This window comes from Nerophis ophidion, linkage group LG10 (genome assembly GCF_033978795.1).
Source record: "Nerophis ophidion isolate RoL-2023_Sa linkage group LG10, RoL_Noph_v1.0, whole genome shotgun sequence".
Taxonomy (NCBI): Eukaryota; Metazoa; Chordata; class Actinopteri; order Syngnathiformes; family Syngnathidae; genus Nerophis; species Nerophis ophidion.
The window spans coordinates 25449950-25470975 of record NC_084620.1 but is presented as its reverse complement, the minus strand read 5'-3'; the positions used below and the strand labels follow the sequence as shown (position 1 = coordinate 25470975).

Below are 21026 nucleotides of genomic sequence, written 5' to 3'. Positions count from 1 at the left end.
GAGTTTGTGTCTTTGTGTAACCTAAACTGAAAATAAGGCTCATCTGCAGTCATTTTAACATAGATGTGTTATCTTCATCTTCAGACTTCCTTACATTGGACATTACCAAACACGCCAAGCAACTGGTGCAGATTTTGGAACTGGCAGCATCCAAGGATGAGAAGCTGACACCTCTAAAGTTGGTAGAAGCCTGGATGGGGAAGGGCCCCACCAAGCACAGGAAGCTCATGGAGACTACCACACTGTCTAGGTTACAGGCCGAGGATGTGATCATCCAACTGCTGCTCCAAGAATACTTCAGGTTACTGTTAATGTTTTGTGGAATAATATTGAAATTTGGTTCAGACAAATTCATTGTGCTTGCAGAAGAAAAAATGGTAATGGATGGAGTATGGCACTATAGTCTATAAATAAATGTATCTATCCCATTTTACGTTCTCAATAAAAGTCAATGATCTTTAAGTTTTCCCTCTTAAAATAAGAACAGCACAGACATTGTTAAAGAAATTATGCTGGCCTTTTTTTGATTGGCGCCTTGCTCGTTCCATTAGACAACTGTTTATCCGTTAGGCTGTGGCCAAATAGCCAATTAATTTCTGTGCGTAAAAAAATGTACTAGGTCCTTTTTACATACTTTGGACTATTCAAATCAAATCTTTATGATAAATACAAATGCGACACTGTTTTTTAGGTTTTCTCTTATAGAGTGCACGCGACATTGTTGTAAAAATGATGCAGCATTACACTTGGAAAGATTCTAAGGTTCTGCTCTCATTTCATTATTGCCTTCTGTCTGTTGCAATTAGGGAAGAATTCAGTTTCACGCCATACACGACCCACTCTTATTTAAAGCTGGGCCGCAAAGCACCCCTGCTCAAGAGCCCAACTCACACGCTCAGCATGAAGATGCGTGCAACACATGATGGGCATTCATTGGTAAGTTTTGATACCACTATTATGATAATAATAATCTGATGTGCATTAAACTTTCCTTTTTAGATGTCTAGTGTTGCTTTACATATGCATGAACGTCGATCTGCTTTGCTCTAGAAAGCAATTTCGTATTTTTCCGCTTTTCAGCAAAATCAATCCCAGATATTGTAATGACTTTACAAAGTCTTCAAACAAGTATTCCAAAATGTCCTACAGCTTCAATTATTTTAATTATGCAAGCACAGCAATCATTACTGTGAGGTGTTAAACATCAGTTTAAATGTAAGAATCATTTTGAAAAATATACTTTATTTTTCGGGCTATGAAGCGCACTGGTATTTAAGCCTCACTCACCAAATTTTAGAAGAAATAAATATGTTTACATAAATTAGCCACACCAGACTATAAGCCGCAAATATATACCTGTACGAAAGATTTTGTAAATGTTTATTTACATACTTTAAGTGTTTCCAAACGGTGCTTTACACACAGCAGTAAAACGGCTAACGAAACAAAACAGAAGTCATCGTCATGGACCCACCAGCAAAACAGAATCAATAACTCCACGGTGACGTTATGGTGAATTTAGAAAACTGAAAAGATACAAAAGTAACGCCATTGCAAGTAACACAGACACTTGTAAATGTGTTAACATAGTCACGAAGGCTAACAACGATAGCTTATTTACATCGCGATAGCACGTACAAGAATGCATGAAAACACTTCTCACAGACATTACACATGGGACGGTTTAGTAAGTATGAATAGTTTAAGTTATATTGTAAAACTTACCAACGTTGCTTGGAGTGATGAATGAAGAATCTTTTCAAGCAGAAACGTAGTCAACGACTACTTTGGGTTTAAGAAACGAAACAGGAAGTACATTTTCAACCCACAGCAACTGCAGTGAGCAAATTCATACAAAAGCTGGCTCCATAGCACAAACAATAACACACCTTTTCAGTGTTTATTTCTGTATTTTAGGAGTAATATTTGTTGAAGAGAAAAAATTATGGCCGTTAGCAAAGAAAAATCCATAAATTAGCCACACCGTTTTATAATACACTGGGTTCAAAGTGTGGGGGGAAAAGGGGCGGTTTATGGTCTGGAAAATATGGTAATGTCCCTAATGTAGCAGCAAGGGATGTTTATTTTGGAGTTGTTAAAATCTTGTTCAAATGGAACAACTCGTCAAATCCTGGTCCACCTTGTTCTTTTTGTTACTTCAGAGTGCTCACTTAAGTAGACGTCTACCACTTTTGGCGACGATAACATAGAGAACCAAAGACGTAATTTGTATGAAACATCCATCCATCCATCATCTTCCGCTTATCCGAGGTCGGGTCGCGGGGGCAACAGCCTAAGCAGGGAAACCCAGACTTCCCTCTCCCCAGCCACTTCGTCTAGCTCTTCCCGGGGGATCCCGAGGCGTTACCAGGCCAGCCGAGAGACATAGTCTTCCCAACGTGTCCTGGGTCTTCCCCGTGGCCTCCTACCGGTTGGACGTGCCCTAAACACCTCCCTAGGGAGGCGTTCGGGTGGCATCCTGACCAGATGCCCGAACCACCTCATCTGGCTCCTCTCGATGTGAAGGAGCAGCGGCTTTACTTTGAGTCCCTCCCGGATGGCAGAGCTTCTCACCCTATCTCTAAGGGAGAGCCCCGCCACACGGCGGAGGAAACTCATTTCGGCCGCTTGTACCCGTGATCTTATCCTTTCGGTCATGACCCAAAGCTCATGACCATAGGTGAGGATGGGAACGTAGATCGACCGGTAAATTGAGAGCTTTGCCTTCCGGCTCAGCTCCTTCTTCACCACAACGGATCGGTACAACGTCCGCATTACTGAAGACGCCGCACCGATCCGCCTGTCGATCTCACGATCCACTCTTCCCTCACTCGTGAACAAGACTCCTAGGTACTTGAACTCCTCCACTTGGGGCAGGGTCTCCTCCCCAACCCGGAGATGGCACTCCACCCTTTTCCGGGCGAGAACCATGGACTCGGACTTGGAGGTGCTGATTCTCATTCCGGTTGCTTCGCACTCGGCTGCGAACCGATCCAGCGAGAGCTGAAGATCCCGGTCAGATGAAGCCATCAGGACCACATCATCTGCAAAAAGCAGAGACCTAATCCTGCGGTTACCAAACCGGAACCCCTCAACGCCTTGACTGCGCCTAGAAATTCTGTCCATAAAAGTTATGAACAGAATGGGTGACAAAGGACAGCCTTGGCGGAGTCCAACCCTCACTGGAAATGTGTTCGACTTACTGCCGGCAATGCGGACCAAGCTCTGGCACTGATCGTACAGGGAACGGACCGCCACAATAAGACAGTCTGATACCCCATACTCTCTGAGCACTCCCCACAGGACTTCCCGAGGGACACGGTCGAATGCCTTCTCCAAGTCCACAAAGCACATGTAGACTGGTTGGGCAAACTCCCATGCACCCTCAAGAACCCTGCCGAGAGTATAGAGCTGGTCCACAGTTCCACGACCAGGACGAAAACCACACTGTTCCTCCTGAATCCGAGGTTCGACTATCCGACGTAGCCTCCTCTCCAGTACACCTGAATAAACCTTACCGGGAAGGCTGAGGCGTGTGATCCCACGATAGTTGGAACACACCCTCCGGTCCCCCTTCTTAAAGAGAGGAACCACCACCCCGGTCTGCCAATCCAGAGGTACCGCCCCCGATGTCCATGCGATGCTGCAAAGTCTTGTCAACCAAGACAGCCCCACAGCATCCAGAGCCTTAAGGAACTCCGGGCGGATCTCGTCCACCCCTGGGGCCTTGCCACCGAGGAGCTTTTTAACTACCTCGGCGACCTCAGCCCCAGAAATAGGAGAGTCCACCACAGATTCCCCAGGCACTGCTTCCTCATAGGAAGACGTGTTGGTGGGATTGAGGAGGTCTTCGAAGTATTCCTTCCACCTATCCACAACATCCGCAGTTGAGGTCAGCAGAACACCATCCGCACCATACACGGTGTTGATAGTGCACTGCTTCCCCTTCCCGAGGCGGCGGACGGTGGTCCAGAATCGCTTCGAAGCCGTCCGGAAGTCGTTTTCCATGGCTTCCCCGAACTCCTCCCATGTCCGAGTTTTTGCCTCCGCGACCGCTGAAGCTGCACACCGCTTGGCCTGTCGGTACCTGTCCACTGCCTCCGGAGTCCTATGAGCCAAAAGGACCCGATAGGACTCCTTCTTCAGCTTGACGGCATCCCTCACCGCTGGTGTCCACCAAGGGGTTTTAGGATTGCCGCCCCGACAGGCACCAACTACTTTGCGGCCACAGCTCCGATCTGCCGCCTCGACAATAGAGGTGCGGAACATGGTCCACTCGGACTCAATGTCCAGCACCTCCCTCGGGACATGTTCAAAGTTCTTCCGGAGGTGGGAATTGAAAGTTTGTCTGACAGGAGACTCTGCCAGACGTTCCCAGCAGACCCTCACAATGCGTTTGGGCCTCCCAGGTCTGTCCGACATCCTCCCCCACCATCGCAGCCAACTCACCACCAGGTGGTGATCGGTAGAAAGCTCCGCCCCTCTCTTAACCCGAGTGTCCAAAACATGAGGCCGCAAATCCGATGACACAACTACAAAGTCGATCATGGAACTGCGGCCTAGGGTGTCCTGGTGCCAAGTGCACATATGGACACCCTTATGTTTGAACATGGTGTTTATGGACAAACTGTGACGAGCACAAAAGTCCAATAACATAACACCACTCGGGTTCAGATCCGGGCGGCCATTCTTCCCAATCACGCCTCTCCAGGTTTCACTGTCGTTGCCGACGTGAGCATTGAAGTCTCCCAGTAGGACAAGGGAATCACCCGGGGGAGCACTTTCCAGTACTCCTTCGAGTGTTCCCAAAAAGGGTGGGTACTCTGAACTGCTGTTTGGTGCATAAGCACAAACAACAGTCAGGACCCGTCCCCCCACCCGAAGGCGGAGGGAGGCTACCCTTTCGTCCACCGGGTTGAACTCCAACGTACAGGCTTTGAGCCGGGGGGAAACAAGAATTGCCACCCCAGCCCGTCGCCTCTCACTGCCGGCAACGCCAGAGTGGAAGAGGGTCCAATCCCTCTCGAGAGAAGTGGTTCCAGAGCCCTTGCTGTGCGTCGAAGTGAGTCCGACTATATCCAGCCGGAATTTCTCGACTTCGCGCACTAGCTCAGGCTCTTTCCCCCCCAGTGACGTGACGTTCCATGTCCCAAGAGCTAGCTTCTGTAGCCGAGGATCGGACCGCCAAGTGCCCTGCCTTCGGCTGTCGCCCAGCTCACAATGCACCCGACCTCTATGGCCCCTGCTATGGGTGGTGAGCCCATTGGAGGGCTGTGCCCGGCCGGGCCCCATGGGAACAGGCCCGGCCACCAGGCGCTCGCCATCGTGCCCCACCTCCGGGCCTGGCTCCAGAGGGGGGCCCCGGTGACCCGCGTCCGGGCGAGGGAAATCTGGGTCCATGATTTTTCTTCTTCATAAAGGTCTTTGAGCTGCTCTTTGTCTGATCCCTCACCTAGAACCTGTTTGCCTTGGGAGACCCTACCAGGGGGCTTTATGCCCCCGGACAACATAGCTCCTAGGATCATTGGGACACGCAAACTCCTCTACCACGATAAGGTTGCAGCTCAGAGAGGAGTTGTATGAAACATTGGTTTGTTAATGTCGGTACGTGTTGTATTATTGTTAACTTTATCATTATCGCTAAGCAACGTGAAACAAAAACAGTAACCTAACTGTTATGTTGCTGTCAAATAGGCTTACGGTGCTTCCTTTCCTGTTCACTGAGCGTCATTACAAAAGTATTGCAGTATGAACCTGGATTTTATCACAGCAATGACCAGAATGCACCCATTAATTTTTCTATTAGATTGTAAGCCACCGGAAGAAAGAGTTGTTTATGTATGAAAACTTAATGGATATACTTATTGTCAACGCAATTGCTACAGCAGTTATGTTAGATAAGAGTATAAGCTATTACATGAAAACCTGAGAATGCAAATAATAATAAGATGCACATTTTTATAATAATGACTGCATATAATTACACATTTTTCAAATCAGATAACTCACGCTTTTGAATTTTGATTAATCGCGATTAATCACAGTTACTACTAAAGCACTATTTGTGGTAGTTTTGTTGACAACATTGCCGTGTTGTGTTTACTTTGCCAGCACTGGTTGTTGTCCATTACTTGTTGCTGATGTTCTAGTAGCGTTCTTGCTAGCAATGGCTGCCTCAAAAAAGTGTTTTGCTTTTATCAAAATAAATTGTGGGATTAATCTGTGTTTAAACATGATCAATGTGATGATTAATATTAATTAATCGATTATGCCAACGCCAATCTTTATTTAAAATTTGTATCTGTTTCTATTTCAATATGTATACTTTTTAAAACTCATTGATATTGTAAGACATGTCATATAAATTGTCCTCCACTGGGAAAACTCAAGAAATATCAACCAATGTAACAGATGTCATGTCTGTACTGTACCTACATACGCAACTCAGGCATCATTGGCCTGAAATACAGAATATTACTTTTTCCTCACCACAAAATTCAGAGAAGGTATAGATACATAAGCTCTATTAGCCAAAATGTGGCCACTTCTGTTACATAATGTTGTAAACATTATGTAACTACGTTTTTAACAAAAAAAAAATGATGCAATAAATATCTGGCTTTGAATTTTATGCTTTTCTTAACCTCTTTCCTAAAATCTCTGTCCATTCTTGGTGTTTGTTTCTAACCAGCTTCTTCCTTCTTCTAATGTGTCTTTCATCAGTGTCAATTAAAACATTTTCTCACATTTCCTGTGTTTGTTAGAACAGTTCAAGGTAAGTCCCCATTGTTGTAGTATTTCTTTAATTTTGTGTTTTTAATTGTAAAATGTTGCATTTAGTGATAAACATGGCCATTAATACCACTGTAAACCTGCTGTATTTCAATCTTTAACCTGGTTTAGGGTGGCCAAAAGGGGCAGAGAAAATGATCCAAAAAGGAATTAAATGCGTGTAACAGGAAAATGCTACAAATTACATTTTCTGCAATCAGATTGGAAGATGAAAAACAAATGCAAAAGAAAAACTGAAATGCCACAAAAGCACACACAAAATCAACTGCATGAGAGAAATTTCAAGTTCTCCTAATTACGTAGCTAGGCTAATAAACCATCTATATAAGGATGCCCCGAAGATTGTGGCCAGACTGAAAAGCTGCATTTGTCTTAAATGTGTTTTCAAACACTTCTTTAAAGATGGCTATCTCTCAGATCTGGCGAACTTAACTCTAAGTGTCTCTAACACAGTTGTTTTTGTGTTTTTTGCAGCATTTTTCTTTTGCATTTGTTTTTCACCCTGCAGCATTTATTTGACTTTAATTTGCAGCATTTTGGTGTTTTGATTTATGTTGTTTTTTCCGGGTTTGGAGCATTTGAATGTTGCTGCACATTTAATCCTGTCAGTCACTGTACTTCTAAATCATAAATACAATTATTGTACTACAAATTCTTGTCACAAAACTTCATGGAGCACATCCAAATGATTGAAAACACAAGTTGGAATTGCTAAACTGAGCAATCAACTGTACTCTGTTTGCACAATTATTAGGCAAGTAAGAATTTTGTTGTTATAACTCAATTTAGATGCTCAATTGGTTCTATGACAAAGCTCCTCAATCAAAACACTTGGATCTCAAATCAACATTGTGCATTGAAATCAATTGGAAACTCGCCCTCACCCCCCAAAAAACAGCGCAATTTTAGCAACAAACTTTTAGATAAGAAATATTGTATGAAAACAATACGACTACAGTATTTTAGTGAAGTAATCTCATAATGTACTGCATTTACCTTGGAGAGCGGACTTCTACGGTAGCTCCTTACCGCTACTTCTCCGTCAAACACACCAGCTGCAACTTCTCCATATTTTCATGGAAAATGTCCGCCGGTTAGATATTATTTTAACATTCTTAGCTTGTGTTAATGAAAGTACCAATGATTTTCACAAACACACTAGGTGTGGTGAGATTATCCTCTGCATTTGACCCATCACCCTCGTGAGGGGAGCAGTGAGCAGCGGCGGTGGCCACGCCTGGGAATAATTTTTGGTGATTTAACCCCCAATTCCCATCCTTGATGCTGAGTGCCAAGCAGGGAGGTAATGGGTCCCATTTTTATAGTTTTTGGTATGACTTGGCCGGGGTTTAAATTCACAACCCACCGATCTCAGAGCGGACACTCTAATCACTAGGTGCAGCCTAGCTTTGATTCGGCGACACGCTCAGTCATCTTTTTGATCATTTATTTTTTTTAATTCAATGAATATCATCCACTTCTTTTCAGCACTGCCCGTCACTCATTTTCTTTAATGGTTAGAAAAACAAAGTTATGTCGATCTCTGGCTGTAAGCTAAAGGTAGTAAGACTCGATGTTTTGGTCGCATTTTATGGGGCTTACTGTGACATTTCCTACACCGGCGGGGATTTTTGTAACTGAAATTTTTGGCTTGATAACAGTTAGCCGAGAGACAGCTACTGTACTGCTTTAAACAATATGCTCAGTTTAGCAATCATCCTTGTACTTGAGGTTCCTTTTCCATTGGGAAATGCAGTTTAAGGGGAATCAATACTTTTTGTTGTATTCATTTACTGTGGATCGATACACGCATCTACTTTCTTGATAGATTTGGTACATATCCTCAACGACCACTCCATTGTCTGTAAGAGTTTAACCCCTCTCGGGTAAAGACTGTTGTTAATGGCCAACAGGTAAAAACCAAGGGAGACCAGGGAAAAGCCAGAGTGGTTAAGAGATCAGTTGCGAGTGCTGGAGAAGCTCCTGTGTCCAAGAAAATCAAGCCAGCCACATAGTAACCCAACCCCCATCCCACCCAGAAGAGAAGCTGACTAAGTACAGTCCATCATTCTTGTTTTCTGCTCGATGCATGGCAATCTACAGATACTGAATAAAGCCTTTCATGAACATTTTGAACAAATCAGAAATCATTTTATGTAGACAAACGTGTGTTGTATTGGTCTTGTATCAGTAGTCATTGCCATACTTGAGAGCATGCATCAACTAACCTTCATTACTGAGTCTGAAATTGTATACTCAATACTGGCCCATCCTTAGTCTATAGAATAATATATTTTCATCAGACCCCTTGAAGCTGTTGTGATATTAAGTGAAAACAGTCATTGTGTCAAGAAACATGTTTTATTACTGATACAACCAAGTTTGGCAGGAAAAAAAGTTGAAGCATTTGTATTTATTTGTTATTATTAAAGATACATTTTTACTTTAATGTTTGAAAAATCAAGGTTTGGGATTTTGCAAGAACATTTTTTGTTTATTACGTATTTATTATTGTAGTACTATACAATTTTATTGCAAAAGGTTGACTTTTTCCTAATATAACTTTTTGAACTTTTGGGAAAAAAATGGTAAAAGTTACATATTGCAAAATTTTAACTGAACTATGGATGTTAACTTTCTGCATGATTTTTCTTGTAAAATTGCAGAATCTAAATTGTTTGATGAAAAAAAATTGAAGTTTATGAGGAAAGTTGTAACGCGAGAGTTTTATTTGGAAAGTAACGTCAACATTTGACGAGAAAATAATTTATTGTGGTAAAAAAATACCTAATGTTACAACTTTTTAATCCAAATTCTTTCCTATAATCTCCCATTTTAACTTTTAAATTTTGCCAAAGTATACATATTATTAAAAAAAAAAATTATAACTATGTTTAGCATAGCCCCACTACTCCTTATTTTGTAAGGTACGAAGACATAATATTATTTCATGAAGCCAAGTTACATGTTAGTATGGAATTTCAGACATACAGAAGAATGCATCATTAACATCCTATTGATCACAATGGCTGTGTTTTCCTCTAACTCAATAACATAATACCTATTATTTACATTCAATTCTATTCTTTACATTTTATCCTAAAGGCCATAAGGGTGTCTTATTTTCTGCCACCTTGTGAGCGGTATGATGCCAAGAGTTTGATGCAACATTTTCTTTCCACGTTCTTTTATAACTCATATTTTTCTTCCAGGATGTGTCGCCTTCTAATAAGGAGGACATTGACGGGGTCACTAACTCCATTGCCGCTTCAAGGCAGAAACAAAAAGCCCACAAGGACTTGTCCAGGCTAGCTGAACGAGACAAATGCACACATATGTACGCAGCTGGAGAGGGTACGAACATTATGGCCCAAAATATCGTCGAGGTTGAAGTTCAAATAAACGTACCAAAACGAAAATCCAGCAGCCCTCAAAGAGAGAGAAAGAAAGGCCACGCTAATAGATCAACAGTGCCTACAGTGTCCAGCTCTCCATCCCGGACCTCCGTTATTTCCGAAACTGCAGCCGAGGAGCTGTGTGACCTGAGGAAGTACTACAGCAAACAGCTTCGCAGGATAAACTACATCTCCCATGAGTACTTGGGCCAACCTGCTGAGTCGGGTGCGCTGGCTTGTATACGGGAACCCTTCAGGTCCCTGCGACTTCCCCGCAGCAGGACAATCACCCAGACAGCCAGAAGCCTGTGGACACGTGTCAGTAGTCGGAGGAAATTGCTGCACAGGTGACACCATCAATGCTTTTCTGCTGCAGTTTTGTCGGAAACCCCTCTGCAAATAAGCGTGTTTGTTATGAAGACAGCACATATTTATATACAGTACACGATCACAGACACATAAAGTACATTTTTTTAAAAACTGTAACGTCGTGTTTTCAGCTTTTAAGGGGGTGGGGTATGACTATCATCGACACAAACAGTGTTACGCCACAATATCATTTGGCATGCATACATACAGTGTGTGTGTAGTCTATTTGAAAAAATTCCTCTCACTTCCAAAGACATGCACCTGGGGATAGGTTGATTGGCAACACTAAAAATTGGCCCTAGTGTGTGAGTGTGAGTGTGAATGTTATCTGTCTATCTGTGTTGGCCCTGTGATGAGGTGGCGACTTGTCCAGGGTGTACCCCGCCTTCCGCCCGATTGTAGCTGAGATAGGCGCCAGCGCCCCCCGCGACCCCGAAAGGGAATAAGCGGTAGAAAATGGATCGATGGATGGACACAAACACAGTGTTACGCCACAATATTATTTGGCATGCATACATACACAGTGTGTGTGTAGTCTATTTGAAAAAATTCCTCCCACTTCCAAAGACATGCACCTGGGGATAGGTTGATTGGCAACACTAAAAATTGGCCCTAGTGTGTGAATGTGAGTGTGAATGTTATCTGTCTATCTGTGTTGGCCCTGCGATGAGGTGGCGACTTGTCCAGGGTGTACCCGCCTTCCGCCCGATTGTAGCTGAGATAGGCGCCAGCGACCCCAAAAAGGGAATAAGCGGTAGGAAATGGATGGATGGAAACATAGCGTATCAATCTGTGGCGCGATCGCTATTCAACACTAATCATTTGTAGGGATGTCCGATAATGGCTTTTTAGCCAATATCTGATATTCCGATATTATCCAACTCTTAATTACCGATACCGATATCAACCGATACCGATATATATACAGTTGAGGAATTAACACATTAGTATGCCTAATTTTGTTGTGATGCCCCACTGGATGCATTAAACAATGTAACAAGGTTTCCCAAAATAAATCAACTTAAGTTATGGAAAAAAATGCCAACATGGCACTGCCATATTTATCATTGAAGTCAAAAAGTGCATTATTTTTTTTAACATGCCTCAAAACAGCAGCTTGGAATTTGGGACGGGAAGGCTGAGGTGGGAGGGGTAGGAGGAAGCGGGAGTGTATATTGTAGCATCCCGGAAGAGTTACTGCTGCAATGGGTTCTGGGTATTTGTTCTGTTGTGTTTATGTTGTGTTACGGTGCGGATATTCTCCCGAAAAGTAAATAAATAAATTGGTAAATGGTTGTACTTGTATAGCCCTTTTCTACCCCTTTTTAAGGAGCCCAAAGCGCTTTGACAGTATTTCCACATTCACCCATTCACACACACTTTCACACACTGATGGCGGGAGCTGCTATGCAAGGCGCTAACCAGGACCCATCAGGAGCAAGGGGGAAGTGTCTTGCCCAAGGACACAACGGACGAGACTAGGATGGTAGAAGGTGGGGATTGAACCAGTAACCCTCAGATTGCGGGCACGGCCACTCTCCCAACTTCGCCACGCCGTCCCCACGTCCGCCCCCGAAGTGTGTTTGTCATTCTTGTTTGGTGTGGGTTCACAGTGTGGCGCATATTCCTAACAGTGTTAAAGTTGTTTATACGGCCACCCTCGGTGTGACCTGTATGGCTGTTGACCAAGTATGGCTTGCATTCACGTGTGTGTGAAAAGCAGTAGATGTTATGTGACTGGGCTGGCACGCAAAGGCAGTGCCTTTAAGGTTTATTGGTGCTCTGTACTTCTCCCTACGTCCGTGTACACGGCGGTGTTTTAAAGTCATCAATGTAACTTTTTGAAACAGATACCGATAATTTCCGATATTACATTTTTAAGCATTTATCGACTGATAATATCGGCAGTCCTATATTATCGGACATCTCTAATAATTTGCGTGCAAATATGCACAGTGTGTGTGTGCGTGCGGGGAGGGGAGGGTTAACAAACACAAAAACACACAGTGTAACAGACTGGTGCAATCACTACTCACCACAACAGTAACATTTAGTGTACAAATAGGCACAGTGTGGGTTAGCAGAAATGCACGCACACAGTGTAACAGAGTGTAGTGTGATCGCTACTCAACAGTAACATTTGGCGCACAACCATGCACTGTGTATGTGCGTGGGGGGTGGTTAACTAACAAAAAAATGCACACACAGTTTAAGGGACTGAAGTGTGATTGGCATGCGATACGAACATGGACCGCAACATACATGCGAGTGAGTGTGTCTTACTATAACAATCTAAAAGGTTAATGCTGCTTCTCTGCTATCGTTTTTCATATTGTATTTGCTGATAGTGTTCTATCGTTGTTGATGTCTGTCTCTTTGTCTTATCCCCTTTTGTCACCACAATTTCCCTCCATCTTCTTAATTTTTCCATTTAATAAAGTCAAATGCAAATAAGGCATCAAGAGAAGTATCCCATACGGTGTGGGCCACACCTCTCTTTTCTAAAGTAAATCTGTACAGCAGATATGGGCATCTACATTAACAATAGGACTTGCCTTAGTGGCTGCACAGGACAAAAAAAAGAGTGAGCGTGTGTGTGGGGGCAAAAGCACAAAAAGGCACACACACACAGTGTAAAAGACTCCAGCGAACACATTGTGCATACATGCACAATGTGTGTGTACTTGTGCGTCTAACAAAGGGCGAACAAACACAAAAAGCAGACTGTAGTGTAATTTCTGAGATTTTAATACAATTTTCAATGTTTATCAACTTGATTACCATTAATTATCTATGCCAGTGGTTCTCAACCTTTTTTCAGTGATATACCCCCTGTGAACATGTTTTTAATTCAAGTACCCCCTAATCAGAGCAAAGCATTTTTGGTTGGAAAAAAAGAGATAAAGAAGTAAAATACAGCACTAAGTTATCAGTTTCTGATTTACTAAATTGTGTAACAGTGTAAAATATTGCTCATTTGTAGTGGTCTTTCTTGAACTATTTGGAAAAAAAGATATAAAAATAACTAAAAACTTATTGAAAAATAAACATGTGATTCAATTATAAATAAAGATTTCTACACATAGAAGTAATCAACTTAAGGTGCCCTCTTTGGGGATTGTAATAGAGATCCATCTGGATTCATGAACTTAATTCTAAACATTTCTTCACGAAAAAAGAAATCTTTAACATCAATATTTATGGAACATGTCCACAAAAAATCTATCTGTCAACACTGAATATTGCATTGTTGCATTTCTTTTCACAGTTTATTACATTCATATTTTGTTGAAGTATTATTAAAATAAATGTATTTATAAAGGATTTTTGAATTGTTGCTATTTTTAGAATATTTTTTAAAAATCCCACGTACCCTTTGGCATACCTTCAAGTACTCCTAGGGGTAAGCGTACCCCAATTTGAGAACCACTGATCTATGCTGACGTTTGACCTGTAAGTGACAAGGCCAATATTGCTGATTCGTGTTCTAATACCGATTAAAATTAACCAAGAAACAAATGGATTGTTGAGTAATCTAGCACCCTATAAATATAACAATATAAGTCAACTTAACAATAGCAACAAAATAATACAACCTTTCCCCATTTTCATAAGTTAAAATTGCTCAAGCACAATAAAGTCAGTAGTGCACAATCATCACTGCAAATTTAAACACTTTGTTGAATCAATAATGGCAGTGCATGAATCTGTTTTGGTTGGACTAATATAATGTTTGCATTTTCTCGATGGTCATGTAAATAATACCCGCTAAGAAAGCGTAACGCATGTGTGTGTCCTCTATTTGAACCACTGCACTGCAGTACACCTTACAGTTACACAATCATCATGCTGCTTATAATACAGTGCAGCCCTGCTGAGTTTAATACTACATGGTTAACTATATTGTAGCTTGGAGGATTTTATTGTCACAAGTTCAAAGAAGTCCTTCGGGAAGAAAATATAATAGTAATTGCTGAAACCCAAAGAAGTTCTATAGGAGTATATAAACTCTGCTTCTTTCTACTTCTTTTTGGAGATGCTTTTTAAGCAAGTTCCAGATGATACAAACCATAACTTTGTGGTATGAATCATTTTGTTGGCATTGTTTATTTTTTCTCATAATGCATTTGTAAAGCATCATAACAATGTTGGTATTCAAATGATTAATTATAATTAATATGTATTGTTACTGTATGTTGAAAGACTTCATGTTGACAAGTAGATGCTGTATTGAATAGTAATCCCAGGCTCAAGCATGCAGCCTGTTGTAAAAGTTAAGATGCATTCTACAAGGTGATATTGATTTCGCGGCTGCTGAATGTGCACATGGTGTTGCTTCCTAATGAGCACATTTTTCTCACGTACAACCGACTGCGTACTCGGTTCCATCTGCCCTTGTCTGATGGGCATCATTTTCAAAATGTGGAATGTTGAAGAATCATCATTTATCTGTGCTGATTCTGTAGCTCCCTGAATCTGTCTGCTTTTTGGTAAAAGTCAAGACTTGTATTTTCCTCCAGCGAACAAGATGTGTTCATCAAATAGAACTGAACCAAAAATGTATTTTTATTACTTTTTTGTTATTGTTTTTTCTAACCACATTAAAAAGTCCAAAAGTCATATACTGACAAGAATATTCACGTTCAAGCTTTTCTGCTTTGCATTTTCTAGAGAATCCCTCAAGACTAACCAATGACTGCATGGAATAGAATTCACATTCTGGACTACCACTGCAAGGTTCTGTATGTGATTATTGATATGTAGAGTAACCAATGACTGCATAGAATGGTGGTTACGTGCCGAACAATCACTGATGCTATGTGAAAGGATTGACATGTAGAATGACCAATGACTGTGTAGAATAGGGGTGACATTCAGTCCAATCTCTGATGACGTGTAATTAGTGACAAGTAGACTAATCAATGACTGCATGGAATGGGTGAGACATTCCGACCAATAACTGATGGAAGGTGCAGTCATTGACATGTAGACTAACCAATGACTGCATGTAATACGGATGTATGCCGGCCAATTACCAATGCTAGGTACAACAATGGACATGTTAGACTAGCCAATGACTGCATGGATTAGAGTTGACATTCCGATCAATAACTGATCCAAGGTGCTTTTATGAAACATTGACTAACCAATGGCTGCATGGAATGGGTGAGACATTCCGACCAATAACTGATGGAAGGTGCAGTCATTGATTTGTAGACTGACCAATGACTGCATGGAATAGGGATGTATGCCGATAAGTCACCAATGCTGACTACAACAATTGACATGTTACAGTAACCAATGAATGCATTGAATGGTGATGAAATTGCAGACTGTCCCTGATAATAGGTGAAATAATAACTGAAAAGTAGACTAACCAATGACTGCATAGGTCCGACGATGGCATTTTGTCAATCAGTAGTGCAACGGTGAACATGTGGACTAACCAATGACTGCGTGAAATAGAAATGACATTCTGACCAATCATTGCAGCATACCTTCCGTAATTATTGACAATTGAGTAGCCAATGTCTGCATAGAATGAGTGAGACATTCCGACCAATAACTGATGAAAGGTGCAGTCATTGACATGTAGACTAACCAATGACTGCATGGAATAGGGATGTATGCCGACCAACCACCAATGCTAAATACAATTGACATATTAGAGTAACCAATGACTGCAGGGTTTAGTGTTGACATTCCGACCAATAACTGATCCAACGTGCCTTTATGAAACATTGACTGACCGATGGCTGCATGGAATGGGTGAGACATTCCGACCAATAACTGATGCATTAAAATGTTGACTAACCGATGACTGCATTGAATAGGGATGCCGTTCCGATGCTATGTGTAATGGTTGACATGTATCCCCAAATAGCACAGTAATCTACAGTAAATAGTGCAAATTAATTTGATTGAGCCTTCAGAAACAAAATTTATTCGCATAAAAAATGTATCGCTTACATTCCTGCTCACTCTTCAGGCGCTTCAGTCTTCCTCTGTCCTCCGCCCTCTTCCTTCCTCTCCCGCTGAGAAGAAGCAGGGACGAGCATATCAGATGGAATTCAGCCAGCGTGTTCGTTGCTCGTTTTGCAGTCCCTTTTCTTGTACCAATCAAGATCTACAAAAACAAAAATAAGAGTTGCTTTGCTGGAAAGGGGAATACTTTAAAACTTGTTCATCTTGTTCAGACAATAATAAAGAATACTCATTAACTTGTTGGTATTGTCCTGTAGTATTTATACATTAAGTTGTTCACCAAAAAAGATACTTCAGTTGGTAAAAACCTGTTATTTGTGTTTTATTCTGATTATAATCCTGATCAACAAATTAAAGGCAAAGTCAAAATTTGATGATTTTAAAAATTTTAAGTGAAAAGTATTTAGGGTGGGCTTCACAATGGCAATGGGGTTAGTGCATCTGCCTCACAATACAAAGGTCCTGAGTAGTCTGGGGTTCAATCCCGGGCTAGGGATCTTTCTGTGTGGAGTTTGCATGTTTTCCACGTGACTGCGTGGGTTCCCTCCGGGTACTCCGGCTTCCTCCCACTTCCAAAGACATGCACCTGGGGATAGGTTGATTGGCAACACTAAGATGGCCCTAGTGTGTGAATGTTGTCAGTCTATCTGTGTTGGCCCTGCGATGAGGTGGCGACTTGTCCAGGGTGTACTCTGCCTTCTGCCCGATTGTAGCTGAGATAGGCACCAGTGCCCCCTGGGACCCCAAAGGGAATAAGCGGTAGAAAACGGATGGATGGAAGCATTTAGGGCAGGGATCCTTAACAAAAATCAGTATCTGCCAACCCTATTTTACGGCCATTTTTGTTATAACTGCGCCCTATCAGCAAGAGTGAAAAATAGTACACAGACCTTAACCTCCGCTTCCTCTATTAGGAGTTCTGTAATCCCCAAGAACCCGCCTTGCGGGGGGGGGGGGACTCAGCTGCACTCACAACAAATGTCGACGCCCGTCAGACTGGCTGACTGATGTGGACAACATAAGCGGTTGTAACTGAAACATTTACACCTAACTTTGACCGGAGGCATAAGGAGAGTGGCCGTTAAGCGTTCTGAAGTGCATGTTTTATTGTTGTCTAACTATAGGGGTTTGAATGGTACAACAACTCGATGATTTGATTCAGAATCTATTCTCGATTGAATCCTCAATTTAAATATTTTCTCGCAATATATTATTTAATATAGAAATTATATTAATACCTTTCCAAAACAGGTTACAAAAGCTGCTGACACATGGTGTACAGTCTACGCCCAGTGAATAAGGGCAGGGATGGCTGTACAGATATACTTTAGAAAAAAAAGTGGAATACTTCTCTTGTTGCCTTCTTTGTATTTGAGTTTTTTACATATTTGGGTAGATTTGTTTTTAAACAAAACCAAGTTTATTTAAAGTAATATATAAATGTATCAGAGCTGTTATTTATTTTGCGGAGTAATGTAGTTAATCATAGACCTGGCACCCAATTTTATTAGTATTGATTTTAAATCGAATCATTAACCCCAAGAATCGAATCATGTGGTGCCGAGATTCACAGCCCTACTGCGTACACACACACACACACACACGTGTGTGTATACACAACATTTGTAAAAAAAATCTCCTTGTTTTGTTCTACATGGTAGTGTGCTGGGGCGGCAGTACATCTAAGAAGGACAGTTCCAGACTGGAGAAACTAATCAGACGGGCCTGTTCTACAATCGGAATAAAACTGGACTCACTGGTGACGGTGGCAGAGAAGAGGACTGTGGACAAACTAGTAAGCATCCTGGATGATACCAGTCACCCTCTGCATAGCGTTATCAGTAGCCAGAAGAGCCTGTTCAGTGCTAGACTGCTTCATTCCAAGTGCAGGACTAATAGACTAAAAAACTCCTTTGTCCCACACGAGACTGTACAACTTCTCTCTGGGGCGGGGGGCGGGGGGTACTAGGATGACAGGGGATGCAAAACAATAACAGTGCAATACTTTTTCATAACATGGTAACAACTGCCTAGTTTCTCTAGTTATATTCTTATTTTACTGTCATATTTTTATTCCCATTGTTTCTTTTTGTTTTTATTCTTGTTGTAACATTTTCCTATTTTGTTTCCATTTATCCATCCATCCATCCATCCATTTTCTACCGCTTATTCCCTTTTGGGGAGGCAAGGTACAGCACGGTGGAGAGGGAGTGCCTTGCCATCCGGTGGGCGGTCGGGGCCCTCCGCTACTACCTGTTGGGGCGTGCCTTCAGTCTCTGCTCGGACCACAAACCTCTCCAGTGGCTCCACCGCATGAAGGACGCCAATGTGCGGATCACCCGGTGGTACCTTGCATTGCAACCCTACAACATCCGGGTGGTCCACAGGCCGGGCGCACAAATGGCCGTGGCCGACTTCCTATCTCGCCCCGGTATTGGGGGGGAGGGGAGTGGGCGCGGCCGGACGGGTGCCCGGCCTGAGTCTAACGGTGGAGGAATGTGGAGAGGGGCGTGGTCCACGTGTTCCCTGCGGGCGGGGTGTGTGCAGGGGCCGGCCATGGAGCAGCCAACAGGTGAGTGGATATCTCAGCTGGAGCGAGTTATTTAATCACCTGTTCCTTTATTAGCAGCGCCGGAGACCATGAGCGGGGGAGATGGTTGGACAGGAGGAAGAACCAGAGTGAGAGAGAGAGGATGACAAGCTACTGACACAACCGTTTGCTGAAAAGCACAAGAAACTTTTATTGTAAAATAAAACAGTGTTGTACCCTAAAAGCTCTGGCTGTCAGGACAGTGTGTGGTAATCCGAGGAACCCACTGGAGAGCGACCTCCACAAATAGTTATTTTTGCTGTTTTAATTCTAGATATCAGTTATTTAATACTAACTTTCCACTATATACAAATACAGCTGGTTTCTAATGACCGGCTGTGAGGCAATACACAAATGTGTTTGGCTTGGGCTTTACCACTTTAGGAGACCTTTTTCTCACTATATGACCAACAGGGAATGAAGTGAGTTGGGGGGTGGCTGTGACTCAAGGTGTGCTTGTAACCGTCTTCAGTTTGTCAGCCAGACCTTAAGTTCGAGTTAACATTTGGGTTGTTTGTATGGAACCAGGAGGGTTTTTTGGGGTAATGAGGGATTTTTTTAAAATGCAGTCTTGACCAACAGCAACCACAGACAGTAAAATGAACAACGAATAATTGCATAAAAATGTTCTCATCTTGTTATCCTTCAGTCCACAGTGCGGTTTTATGACTCATTTCCTCAGTGATGTGTCAGTCTGACTTCAGCTGACACACCACTCACACACTTATCCACTTTTTTCTTCTGCTTGCCTATGCTTTTTTAAACTATCACAAATCTTGGGCCATTTGCACAGCTTCAAAAACTGGAGGACGTGTGCTTTTCTGTGATGTACATGGTGTTAGGGTAATCCAAAGGGCCTATGCAACGACTGCTCCCATGGGGTTTCGATACAAAAGGTTGGGTTTGTTTACAAACGAGCGTGTGTGACGGAGGGGACACAGAAGCAAGCTTCAAGATATATTTCTTACCAGTTACATTTTTTACCATGTTTTTGTTGAAAGGTGGTCACAAAGCTGATTCAAAGATGTAATTCATCCTCAGAATCCCAGTTAGTAGTGAAGACTCTCCCAAAAACAAAATACGTGCTTTACATAAGTACATTCCAAGTTCAAATTGTAATTACAAAAGTTTGCCCGTCCCTAAACCAAACCTCTAACTGACATTTTCGTTTTCTTTAAAAATACAGGATTGTCATTTGATTTAAAGAAAAACTAATAAAGTTATATTGAACGTATCGTTATCAACCACTTGGAGTCTTAAGTAAAAAAACAACAACAACTTTATTACAAACAAATGGTAGAGAGGGATTTTAAAGAGGAAAAAAAAGTGTTGAGACATTATGACACCAGTGGCGACTGACAGTTATTGCACATTTACCATCGATGACCATGGATGTACAACGCACAAGGATCCAGTGGTGATTATAAATACAGGATACATACACAGCAAGTCACGGCAGCATTTTAAAGTATATTCAGTGTTTACAGTTTACAGTTAGGGTTAAGGTGTCTTTCAGTGTTCTCAGTTCAGCCATCTCTCATTTTTACAGTCTTCATTGTTTACCTTTTTTTCCACCTTTAGTGTTTATCTTGCCTCAGTACAGCCTCACCCTCATTTCGACACACTATTAACCCGTTGGGCCTAAAATCACCCATAAACCTCAAATCCGTGAAGGGAAAATTTACAACTCTCATAACTAAAAAGCAAATATAAAATGTGTAATTCAAAAACTCAGGTATAATCTTGTCGCATTTGTGTTAGTCTAGACCCCAAGGTGCAGCGACTGGAAGCGGCGCACAGGGTAAAAACCCTTTTATTGAGGAAAACCAAACAAAAACAACGCAGCAGGGAAGTGCACAAATGGCAAACCAGGCACAGGAAGCAAAGGGAAACCA

General features: G+C 42.2%; 1 protein-coding gene across 8 annotated transcripts in view; it reads left to right on the top strand.

Annotated features, from left to right (window-relative positions):
* Nucleotides 1-11851, top strand: part of recql (RecQ helicase-like) — a 30396-nt gene extending 18545 nt beyond the window's left edge. For 6 of the 8 annotated variants that reach the window (XM_061913165.1, XM_061913168.1, XM_061913166.1 and 3 more), the window contains 3 exons: nt 85-301; nt 807-936; nt 10005-11851. In XM_061913165.1, the coding sequence (XP_061769149.1) occupies nt 85-301; nt 807-936; nt 10005-10538 (881 nt within the window). In that variant the 3' untranslated portion in view covers nt 10539-11851. Of the gene's footprint in view, nt 1-84; nt 302-806; nt 937-8705; nt 8848-10004 lie in introns of all 8 variants that reach the window. The other 2 variants (XM_061913169.1, XM_061913170.1) reach the window with 2 other exon arrangements.
* Nucleotides 11852-21026: the final 9175 nt, after the last annotated feature.